The sequence below is a fragment of the Myodes glareolus genome, chromosome 9 (assembly GCF_982192425.1).
Source record: "Myodes glareolus chromosome 9, mMyoGla1.1, whole genome shotgun sequence".
Taxonomy (NCBI): domain Eukaryota; kingdom Metazoa; phylum Chordata; class Mammalia; order Rodentia; family Cricetidae; genus Myodes; species Myodes glareolus.
The window spans coordinates 8,577,932-8,590,048 of NC_142034.1; the positions used below are offsets into that span (position 1 = coordinate 8,577,932).

At 51.3% G+C, this 12,117-nt stretch overlaps 1 protein-coding gene across 2 annotated transcripts in view; it reads left to right on the forward strand.

Moving 5' to 3' along the window:
- Positions 1 to 12,117, forward strand: part of Sdk2 (sidekick cell adhesion molecule 2) — a 276,319-nt gene that overhangs the window by 114,436 nt on the left and 149,766 nt on the right. For both annotated transcript variants that reach the window (XM_087909821.1, XM_087909823.1), the window contains exon 2: positions 9,462 to 9,621. In XM_087909821.1, the coding sequence (XP_087765947.1) occupies positions 9,462 to 9,621 (160 nt within the window). The remainder of the gene's footprint in view (positions 1 to 9,461; positions 9,622 to 12,117) is intronic.

The following is a 12,117-nucleotide window of genomic DNA, read 5'->3' on the forward strand; positions in this document are numbered from 1 at the left end:
TCCAGTCACTTCCCCAAACCCTACTATGGATGTTTCTGCCTCCGGAACTAAGCCTTCAAGCATGTGCTTTTTGGTGGGACATTTCCTGTGCAAACCATCATCCCATAGCACATTTTAATATACACTGGCGACTGAACTAAGGCGTTGCACATCCAAGGCCGCACTCCACCCCTGGATTCTATCCCTAGCCCATTTATTCATCCATCGAGACAGGATCTCACCAAACTGCCCAGGCAGGCTTTAAACTTTTCGTTCTCTTATCTGACCGTTGGCATTTGAATGAGAAGTGTTTATAGGATCGTATATTTTCAAATACACTTGATATTTGAAATCAAAATCCCTTGGTCCCAGTTAGTGGCATTGTTTGGGGAGGTTGTGGAACCTTTAAGGGGTGGAGTCTTGCAGGAGGAAGTTCATCATTGGGGGTGGGTTGTGAGGGTTTATAGCTTCTCCCCACTTTCTGTTCTCCCTCTTTATCTCTGCTTCCGGTGCAGGGATGAAATTCGATCTCTCTGCTCCCTGCTTCTGCTGCCATGCTTTTCCTGCCATGATGGGCGTTTGTCCTCTGGAATAGAGAAGCTAAAATAAACCCTTAAGTTGTCTTTGGTCATGGTAGATTATCTTAAAGCTGAAAACAAAGTAATGATTAGGCCTGTGTCCCCTGGCCTGCATTACAACCTCTTTTAACAACATCCATCACATAAGCATGTTCTACTCTTGTGTGGCTTCGTCTTCTCCGAGTCCGTCAGCAATGATTCTGTTTCCAAGGAAATTCACATTCTGAAGTTCTTGGGAGGGGTTTCTCAGGGGAGAGAGGAGTGTCACTCACGCTTCAACCCAGGACAGCCGTCACTTAAGGCTTGTCCCGGAGACAACATTGTCACCGCCCCTGGCTTTAGGGAATCCCAGAAGACCACAGTACTACCAGGTCTGGTCATTCGTTCACAAGATGCTCCCAGAGCATCGTGTGAGCTCCAGGGCCTGTACCTGCTGGGGCTATAGGCAACCCGGAAGCCGTCACCTCAGTCCTCAGGCATTCTCACTGAATGAATATACTTCCCTGTGTCACCCTTTGACTGGCCGTCCATGGGGCCCAGCCCAAGGGAGCCTGTAGGGTGGCGGGGTCAGGCACATGCTCCCCTTTCCCTAACTGGATCCCTGCCACCCCAATTACAATTCCCCAGGGTTGTGTCGAGGCTAGGTTACGCTGGCTGCCCTGGTAGCCAGGCCCCCCTAATCAGATTAGATGTGTATTCAAACAAATTGATGATCCGTTCCATTAGATGCTTTTGAACATGCTTTTCTGAGCGAGAAATTCATCTGTCCGCAGCTGTGGAGGCTGCGGTGGAACTGATTGTTGTACCCTCCCAGGCTCCCAGCGTCAGAAGGTCACTAGCTCCTGAAGGTCACAGGCAAGGATTAGATTAAGGAGGGCAGGAGCCTTCTTTCCTGGCTAATGAAGCACTTGGCATGCAGACAGCAACAGGCCAAGCAGGGCCAGGCATCTGCCAGGAGACAAGGGAGGAGCATTGATTAGCGTCTCATTTATGGGCATGCATCAGGAGAGTGGGGGGCACAGGAGTTCAGGGCCCTGGCTCAGGTGGGGTAGGAGTGGGCAAGCAGGTGTGCCAGACATGAGAATGGAAGTGAGGGAAACAGCTGGAAGTCTGGGTCCCTTGCAGGGAACACCTGCTGTGTCTCCTCTGCACTGTGTACCCCCAAAACATTCTGCTGGAGAACAGGGACCAGGAGAGCCCTGGAAACCTCCTCTTGGGCTATGATAGCCTATTCCTGAGCACCCTGCCCTGAGTTCAAGCTTAGTTCTAACCTCTCCACACCCCATATATCTGGACTTCCATGCCCAAAAGACCTATAGAGTCACAGACATTGTGGGAAAAGCCCCATAAAGACTTATACAAACCCAGCATGCCTCTACCCCAGACCTGAGCTAGCTTTAAACCATACCGTTTAGAAGCTTGAGAAGGCCTGCCTGCCCTGAGCCTTAGCTCTCTTTCTGACCTGAAGCTCTCCTTGGGTATTCACCAACCAGGTTTCATGCATCCAGGCTTTCAAGCCAGACAGCCCACCGGGAAGCTGTGCAGGTCAGGACAGAGGTGGCTGACCAGGGGATACAGGCGAGAAATTCCTGAGTCTCAAAACCATAGCTTTCTGTGACCCAGGTCACTTGCTGACTCGCCTGGGCTCTTATTAGGAGCCTGGAGGAAGAAGGAGTGGAGGGCATTCAGAGCTGGAAGGGAACTGTCTCTGTTTAGTGGCTTTTGAAACTTTCTCTGAAGGGCAGAGGGAGGCCCTCTGGCCAATTAGGAGCCTGGCAGAGGATGCCTTCACCCCAGCTTCTCTTCTGCCTCTGGCCAGTATTCCCAGCAGGAATGACTCCATGGGAGGTGCTAGTCCCCAGCCAGACTGAGAAGTGAAAGCCCCTAAAAGATGAGGCTGAGAGAGTCTGGCCAATCAGGAGAAAGATGGTACTATGTGGCAGAGGGACTGGCGGAAGAGGGCAGTTTAAGTTGAGATTAGCTTCTGTGTGGAGCTATTCAGCTTTCAGCCTGGCTTCCAAGGGTGACAATGAGGGTATTTAGTGGCAATGTCAAGAGGAAATGGCAGTCAGGGCCTCCTGACCTGACATGGGAAATTAAAAGGAAGCCGGCACTAAGACCTCTTGCTGGCCTCTGCGGGCAGCAGCTCATTCATGGGAGTCGGTCTCTCATGACTGGGGATGCCCCCCCACTGTGTGACACTCCTGGATCACACACACAGGGCCTGTTCTTCCCCTGCCCTTAGTACAGTTGCCCCCTAACCGTTCTCACTGCCCACATACACTCCTGGGTGCTCATAAATGCATACATCTGGTCATGAGTGAGCAACATGGGCTGGAACCCACAGCACAGAATTGACAGAAAGGGGGAGAGTGAAGAGATAGCAATGTATGTGCACACAGACATACATACACAGACAGGACACACTGCCAAGAGTGTCCCGCCACCAGTCAGTTTCCCCAGATGCTTCACTCCTTAGGAAAAGTTTATAGCTGCATAGCAAAATACATCTTTATACCCAAAGCGCTGGAGGTTGGAGCTCAGTTGGTTTATTGCTTGCCTATCATGCACACACAAAGCCCATAATCCCAGCACCACATACAACGGGCATGGTGATGCGTGCCTCCAACCCCCAGCACTGTGGAGGTAGAGGCAGAAAGATTAGAAATTCAAGGTCATCCTGGGCAACAGAACCAATCTGAGGCCAACTTGAGCTACCCGAATCCCTGTCTATAAATAAACGAACACGGATTTGACGATTTCTGTACGGGCAGTAGCAGATTCCGGCAATGACACAATGGTGGCTCTCAATGGTTGTTCTGGGGTCCCCTGCCATGGAGGAGTCTCGTGCTGGAGATACAATCATCCTTTTGCTGGGTACCCTCTGCATCAGCACACAGGTGCCACAGCTCCGAGATGCTGCCATTCACATATGCAGAAGCGGAGACAGAGGGCACTGCGTTGGAGAGCTGGAGGAATGGGAAGGCGGTAATAGAATTGTCAGGTTGCGCTCCATAGAAGGCATACCAGGTCTCAGCCCCGTGAAGGGTGTGTCCCCTGGACACCTGCTCCCTGCGCTCCAGTTATGTCCATTGGGCCTTACACTCTCACACTTTGGTGGAAAAAGCAGGGAGGGGGTACCCTGTTGTGACTTACTTCACCTGCTTCATGCAGAGGTCAAGCATCCTCACTCTGTCTGAACCATTTACATCCCCTACCCATTGCTACTGCTTGTTAAATCTAATGGATTTATGAAAACATTTTTTTTGAGGCAGGGTCTCACTATGTAGCCTTGGCTGGGTTGAACTCACTCTGTAGACCATGCTGGCCTCGAACTCATAGAGATCCACCTGCCTCTGCGTCCCGAATGCTAGACTTCAAGGCCTTGTAATACTGTACCCGGCTGAGAACATTTTTTTTTTCTTCAGGCGACTCAGATCTTTGTCTGTGATAAGTGTCGAGAATATCTTCCCCAGTCTGTCATGTGTCGCTGCTTTTGATGTGTGGGTTTCTCTTCCCTCTGAAGAATTTTCGTAGAGTTGAAGGCATCGTCTGTCTCCTGACCGTCTGGAGCTCTCGTGGTACTTAGAAAGTGCTTGGCAGCGCCTTAACTCTACCAGCATTGTGTATTTTTAAACTTTTGTGATTTCACCCCTCAAGTTCTTTTAGAATTTCATTTTCATGTTTAAAACATCAATCCCTTCAGCATTTATTTTGAGGTAAAGTGTGAGGAAGATATTCAGTTCTATGTTTTATTCCCACATGGCTCCCTGGCTGTTCCAAAGCCCTGTGCTGAGTAATTGATCCTCCCCACCCCTCACCCCCACCTTGATTTGCAATTCTGCTTTCATCGTACATTAAAAGTCCTATTATAGATTTGGGTTCATTTCTAGGGTCCAAGATCGTACCTTCATCCCAACAGTCATAAAGACCACACTGTCTTAGTGATGGCTACTTTATATTACACTTCAACATCTGGGCTAGTCTTTCCTCCCATGGTCCACTTTCTCAAAACATTTTTGTTGTTGTTGTTTTGGTTTAGGGTTTGGATTTTGTTTTGCTTTGTTTTTGTTGCTGGCTTGTTTGTTTCATTTTTAGCTTTCTAAAAGAAGATTTTAAAAAATTTAAATTATGTGTCTGTATACTTGCAGGTGAGTGCAGGTACTCCAGGGCCTAGAAGCATCAGGTCCCCCCTGGAGCTGGAATGACAGACAATTATGAGCTGCCCAATATGAATGACAAGGACCAAACTCAGGTCCTCTGCAAGCACAATGCATGCTCTTAACCTGCACACAAGTTGAGCCATATCTCCAGGCCCAGTTTTTAATCCATTTTGGGGGTTATTTTTATATGAATTTTAGAATCACTTTGTCTCATTTTGTAAAAATAGAGGTGGGGGGAGCAAGATGGATCAGTGGGTGCCAGCTCTTGCTTTGTAAGCCCGGTAAATGAGGTTGATCCCTGAGCCCATGGTGGAGGAAGAGACCTGACTTCCGTAAATGGTCCTCTCACCTCCAGCGTGTGCACTAAAGCAAAGGACACCTGTCCACACGTTCCTCATCATCGCTGTTGTCAATTTAAGTATTGTAATAAAGATTGGGGGGGGCGACATGCCTGTAATGTTGATTCTATTTACCCAGAATTCTCTGTGCAGTTACCCCTTCTTGCTGCAGGAGCCTCACCTGTCTGTGGTGGACATATAGTTCCACAGGTTGAGCACAGCCTTGTCAGAAAACAAAAGCAGAGGAGACCTGACAGCCTCCGCTACCAGAGTACTAGTTTCTCTGCATCACAGTGCGCCCATCCACGTATGTGACTGGGGGGAACAATCAATGTCTTCTCTTAGGCATGTGCCGGCTTCTGGTCTGTGCTTATTACTTTATTTAATCAGTGCTCTGTGCCCACTTAGTCTTTGCAGTAAACTTGCCCCCAGCTGACTGCTAAGAAAACTGAGGTGCAGAAAGTCAGTGGCTTCCAAAGCCTACGGTCTCTACGTTCCTGTGAATTCATGAGCAAATAGGAGACAGATGTCCGGGTACAGATATGCGGGGTGGGGGCAGATGTGCCCAGACACTCATAGACGTGTCAGGTACACATGTGGGCATATGCATACTGGCATGTGTACATACATGTGCCTATGCACACAGAAACACAATCACCCTCACAGCCATCCATCCTCCTGTGGACCACACCCCAGCTCCCAGCCAGCTCCTGCTGTCAGATGCTTTTGGAGCCCACAGGTACACTTCTACACTTCCCAATGTTTCCTTTGAACAGAGCCTCCCTCCCAGGGTCCCTGTACCCAGAGGGCAAGGAGCACTAGAGCAAAGGTGACCACAAAGCAGTGGCCTGGGGAGAGGCGCTTCCATCCCTTTGTGTCACCTTAGGAGGATAACATGAAAGAAGGGATGGGGAGGACCAAGGCAGGGCCTGGTACCCAGCAGATGCTCAGACATGGGCTCCCTCCCCTTCCCCCATGGCCATTATCTCCAGCAGCCACTGAAATCAAGCCATGCAAGCACGAGGCATTTGCCCAGGTTGTCCACTCCTGGGGTCTGGGCAGTGAGCTGGTAAATTCAGTCCTGGAGCGAGTGACCCATGAGCAGGCCCACAGAGGCTAGATGTCCGTGTGTGTGTGTGTGTGTGTGTGTGTGTGTGTGTGTGTGTGTGTGTGTGTGTGTGCTCGCATGTGTTCAAACACACCCACCACCCTCCTCTGGCTCTGAGTCAGCCCACATCCAAGGAAGGGATTTAATCACGCGGGGCTGGGAATGTTATTGTTTTAAAACAAACGAGCAATGACAGCCTCAAACCGAGGGTTTTTAAAAACGCGATTCAAAGGGCTCTTGAAAGCCGCTGGAGAATATGAATGCGCCTTTGAAGTGAGAATGTGCCCATTTGTTAAGCTGAGAGCAGCACTGGCTGCCTCCTGAGGTGGCAAGTCGCTCTCCCTGGCAAACAGGTACCCACCGGCCTCTCTTTACCCAGTCAGCCAGAACCGCAAAGGCGTAAGCGCCTCAGAAAGGACTCGGCTTTGAGGATCCAAAGAGGCACCCTTTCAACTTCTCAGTCTGTTTTTGAGATCGGGTCTCATATAGCCCAGGCTGGCCTCCCTCACTAGCTAATATGTAGTCAAAGGGTGCCCTTGAGCTGTTGATCCTCCTGCCTCCACCTCTTGAGTTCTGGGAGGAGAGGTGTGCATCACCGTGCCTGGTGTGTACAGTGCTGGAGGTCAAAGCCAGAGCCTCCTGCATGCAGGCAAGCATGCTACTTACTGATTGACCTGCATCCCCAGCCCCCTCAATTGCTCCTTAGGCAGAACAGTCACAGGACAGCTGTAAAGAGAGCCAAAGAGACAGTTATGAAAAGGCCTTGGTAGTGCTTGCTCTCCAAGCTACCCTCAGACTTGTCCTCCGGGGCAGGAATTCTAGGAAGAGCCCCCCACTTCAAACTGTATAATTTATGCACTCATAAGATGAAGTATATAAGTGGTGTACAGGTTTGGGGTGCTATGTACAGAGAAGGGTCTCTTGACTGGTCCCCCAAGAGCCCATTGTAACTTTTACTGAGTTACAAATCAGTCCTTGAGCCCAGGTTAGACCTGAAAACGAAAGGTGAACCTGACTTTGAGTGGCCCATTCTGGTAAGACCAGAGGATGAGAGGAGACCCGGAACCAGAGATCCTGGGGCCCAACCTGGTGTGCAGATGGGCCCAGCACAGCCCTGTCCAGTCCAACAGTCCGTGCCCCTCCTCCTCTTCCTTTCCTTTACTCCCTTCCTTAGTCCCAAAGCAGACTGTCAAGTGTTTTAGGGGCTTTCCTAGTTCTAGGCTCTCAGGGGAGCATGAACTCTGACCCAGCCCAGCACTGAAGATGTCAGTGCCCACCCCTGCCACAGACGCCCACATAGAACTAGATAACCCCATCTGAAACATCTATCCCTGGAGGAAGGCCTAGACCAGCACAGCGCCAATAATTATTTTTGCTGTACCCCATTTCTCTTTTATATCCACTGATGGTGAAACTGAGACTCTTTAGAGCCAGTGCTTGCCCTCCGCCACGCAGCTGGCCAGCGTGGGATGACTATAAGACAGTGGCCTGTAGTTGCTGCAAGAGCCCTTGTCACTGGCCTGGAGGTCAGGACACCCACACTGCCCCGCGGGCAACTTCCTATGTGGCTCTGATCTCTTGGAACCTGTCGGCAGCTTGTGGGTTTAGCCCGGGAAGGTGGGCTTTGACCCTGTATCTGCCGCTGCGTGGTGTGTGGAAGGTCCTAGTAGACCTCTGGAGATGCTCTAGATGAGCTATAGAGGTCGCCCTCTGTGGCACACTTCCTCAGGCTGTTGATGCTATACCAGGGCACACAGATGTGGAGTCTGGCTCTCACCTTGTACTCGTTCACTCCTGTAAGCCCTGGCCCAGCTACCTCCGTCAGGGAGGTAGCCCAGCTTCCCTGAAGGAGGTATCTGGTCCTCTGGTTTGGATTTTTCTTCTCTGCTGTGTGATCTTCAACAGGTTCTGAAGACCTGGCCTCACTGTGCCCTTTCTAAAGCATATATCCTATCCCCCGGAGTCATGAGGTCGCTATGAGGCTCCAGTGAGCATATGTGGAATCTTCTAAAATAACAGAACCTGTGAGGAGTAGGGCTGCTGTTGATGTTCTCACCAGATGTTGACATCTGCCCCTACCTTGATCAGTTCCAAAGGCTGGCGATGCAAAGACGGCCTGGGAACTCTGCTCCCCCACCCTCTCTCCTTCTCCCAACACCCTGGTCTAATCCCACCTCCAGCCCCACCCCTGCTTCTGTCATCTTCCCCATGGGGAAGAAGGCTCCATTCCATCCTGAGCCAGCTGCCTGAGCAGTCTGAGATTAGGGAATGAAGCATGTCACTCCTTTGGAAGGAGCTTGGAGCTTTCATGCTCCATGTGGCTGAGCCAGGCCAGACAGGGGCAGTGACTCTATAGGACAGTGCAGCAGCTACCTGGACCCACATCCACAGCCCGGGAAGCCAGAATGGGGAGACTGAGGCTGGCTGGCTGGAGGCCAGCAGTCCGGTGGCAGAGGGGCTAACTAAATAGACTCTACTTTTGAGATGCTTTCCTGCTTCGGGGAGGGACCCTTCTATCACTTGAACCTTGTCTCACCTCAGTTCCATGTGTTTCTTTTCCCTTTGTGTGTGCATGTGTGTGCTGTGTCTGTACATGTATGTGTACAGGTGCATTCACCCACACATGATCATGGAGGCCAGAGGAGGACATGGAGTATCTTGATGTTGCTCCCTGCCTTATTCTCTCCAGACAGGGTCTCTCATTAACTTGGAGCTACGCTGGCTCACACCCAACAAGCCCCAGGGATCCTTCTGTCTCTATCCCCACAGCAGTGCTGGGATTATAGGTATATGCGCCAAAGCCTGGATGTTTATGTGGGCGCTGGAGATTGTAACTCGGGTCCTCATTCCTGCACAACAGTTGAGCCGTCTCCCCAGGACCACGTCTCTGGGTCTTCCTAGTGAAGCTTCCATTCCCTCCGGCTGAAGCCCAGTGAGCATCCCTTTTCTTTTTTCCCTGGAATTTTAAAACCCAGAATCAAAGGACGAGAACTGGACAAGATTTCCAAAGGTGGCGGGGGCTGGGGGAACCAGAAGTGATGGATGTTGGGGAGGGTGGAGCAGAGGCAGAGGTTGGCAAGAGAGGAGAGTAAGCCGGCAAAGCTTTGCTTGGTAGGTGAGGATGCTGAGCGCCGAGCACCAGAGTCACACTGGCCCAAGTTCAGGGTCCTTCTCAGCGTATGACCTTAGGCAGGTTACCCAGCTGCCCCTGCTCTGTCTGCCTTGGGTACTCGGTGAGCCAACACATGGGGTTGAGCAAGTGCTAACTGGTGGCTCTGTGCCCTGCTTCCCACAGATGACGTTCCGCCGTACTTCAAGACAGAGCCCGTGCGCACACAAGTGCATCTGGAGGGGAACCGGCTGGTGCTCACGTGCATGGCCGAGGGCAGCTGGCCGCTGGAGTTCAAGTGGCTACACAACAACCGGGAGCTGACCAGGTTCTCGCTGGAGTACAGGCAAGTTGTCCCCTCCCATCTGCCTGCAGCTAGTGTCTCCCTATACAGAGAAAGGAAGATGGGAGATTTGGGTACACACACAGGCCACAGGCTCCCATGCAATACTCCCGAGAAGCTGGGACCGCCCTACTCTGGAGTTGGTACCCTACTCTGGTGATGTCTACACTAGATGGCTGAGCGGTAGGCCTGGGTGTTGCCGATATGACACTGGATGAGACAGAGATGGCGTTGAGGTTGTAATGAGTGCCTTTCTCACCTCCCCTCCCCCGGAAAGAACCTCACCATGTCTAGAAAGGTCTATTGAAGGAGTCTGGACTCAATGGAATAGGACATGCAGCAATTGGGGGGGGGCAGCAACATAGGAAGCATGCATTTGGGGGATCGTGTGGATGGGACATGCAGGAGACCTGTCCTGAGTATTGGACTTCATGACTCCTCCCTTCCCTCACTCTAGCTGAATAGGGACAAGTAGGGAGTGAGAACACGGAGTTAGCACAGGTGGATTTTTGCCACCAGTAACATATCTGAGGGGCCGTCCCCCAGTGGAGCCTGGCCTCTGCTTACTTCTGGCCCTGCAGAACAGGGACGCCGTTATCCCTCCTCCCACTCTTATCTTCCCATCTCTGCCTTTTCTTATTGGCTCCCAGCCCCTTGCCTGTGATTAATCCCCAAGCCTGATGTGCATAATCGGTTTTGTTGGGGAAACAAGATTGTCCTGCCCTGGGGACTCTGATACAAATCTGTCACCAGGGATGAAAATGCAAATAAGAGGGGGATTCGCCACCAGAGCAGCTGCCCACCCTCTCCAGATAGCCAGCCTTTCCATTATGAAGCAAGAAGGCCAGAGTTTGGGGTGACCTCTTTTCGCCGTCTGTGACCCCACTCTGGCTCAGCTGGTGCAGGCTGACCATATTAGCCAACAAAGGAGAAAAGGCCACACCATCCCCTCTGTGGAGGTTGTGTGGAAATCACTGGAAGAGACCATCTTCCTCTGCCTGCTATTACAGACCATGAATCTCCTACATGGAGGCCAGAAGGACCTCTCCAAGAACCCTACATGATGGCTTTTATTTGGGTACCTGGAGCCATTTCTGACTACCACATGGCATCACTGGGAACAGTAGACAGTGTGTGAAACGTCCCTATGTCCTCTTTGTTGGAAACTTAGTTGAATGGGGTACCAAGAGCTTTCCAGGAACATGTTGTAAGTACAGGTTTAGAAGCAGCCTCCTGCTTGCCCTTGGCTAGGGAGCTGGAGAAGGACCCCGGAGGAAGAGGCTTTGGTCCCTAGTTGGATCGGAGCCCCTTGTGGTACCCTATAGTGCCAGGGTACAGGTGTGTGCCACTCAGCAGCAAAGCCCAGTTTGGATCAAGGATCAGTGGTACGTGTGTGCACATGTGTGTTCATGCATGCATGAAAGCAGACATGCACATGTGTTCGTATGTGTCTGGAGGCTGGAAGAAGACCTCAGTGGTTGTTCTTCCTTGGGTGCCATCCACTGTGCTCCTTGAGATAGGTGTCTCACAGATCTAGAACTTACCAATTCAGTGAGTCTGGGAGGTGAATGAGTCCTAGGGATCTTCCTGTCCTCATTTCCCCAGCACTAGAATTACAAGCGCATACACCAGGCCAGATTTGGAGGAAAAAGAAGTGAGCTCTGAGGGTCAAAGTCAGGTCCTCATGTTGGCACAGTGAGCATTTTGCCAGCTAAGCTATTCCTTCAACACCACAGCACTGCCAGCGATCAGCTTTGCTCAGCGATGGAGTGGGCAACCTTTGGAAATGGTTCTTGGTCCTGGCATCATCTAGTGAGCCATCCGGATCCAACTACTGCAGATGCTACCACCAGGCACAATTGCACAGTCAACAATCCCGGTCTTCGAGAGCCTAAGGGCAGGAAAATATTGAGTCTAGGACCAACCTGAGCTACTTAGCAAGTTCCAGGGCAGCCTGGGAAAAGGATGTAAAGGATGAGCCTCTGTCCCCAAAACAGAACACCCCCCAATCGTCAGCATCAGTTATCATGGTGATAACCTTGGTCATTGAAGAAAGGACTCATAGAGGGTCAGCATGGTGTTGTATGCGCTGGGGTAACACCGCAGGATTCTGCCAACAAGCCTATGAATTTCACAGATGCACAAGCTGGAGCTTAGAAGGGTTCAAGGGCCCACCCAAAGTCAGCCGTGTAAGCTGAGCTTCAGCGATAAGCTACAGAGATTGGGGGACGGCTCAGTGGGTAAAAGCACTTACGAGCCTGGCCACCTGAGCTGGCTTTCCCAGAACTTATCTGAAAGGCCAGATGTGGTGGTGCACATCTGTAACGCCAGCACTCCTACAGTGAGGTGGGAGGTGAAGACAGGAGGTCAGGGGCTAGTTTGCCTGAGTATGTGGTAGAGTAGTAGAAACCAGTAAGGGAGACCCCCCCCACTTCCAGACATGGCAGAAGGGAAACCAACTCTCAAAAGTTGTCCGCTGGCTTCTACAAGTGCTACGGC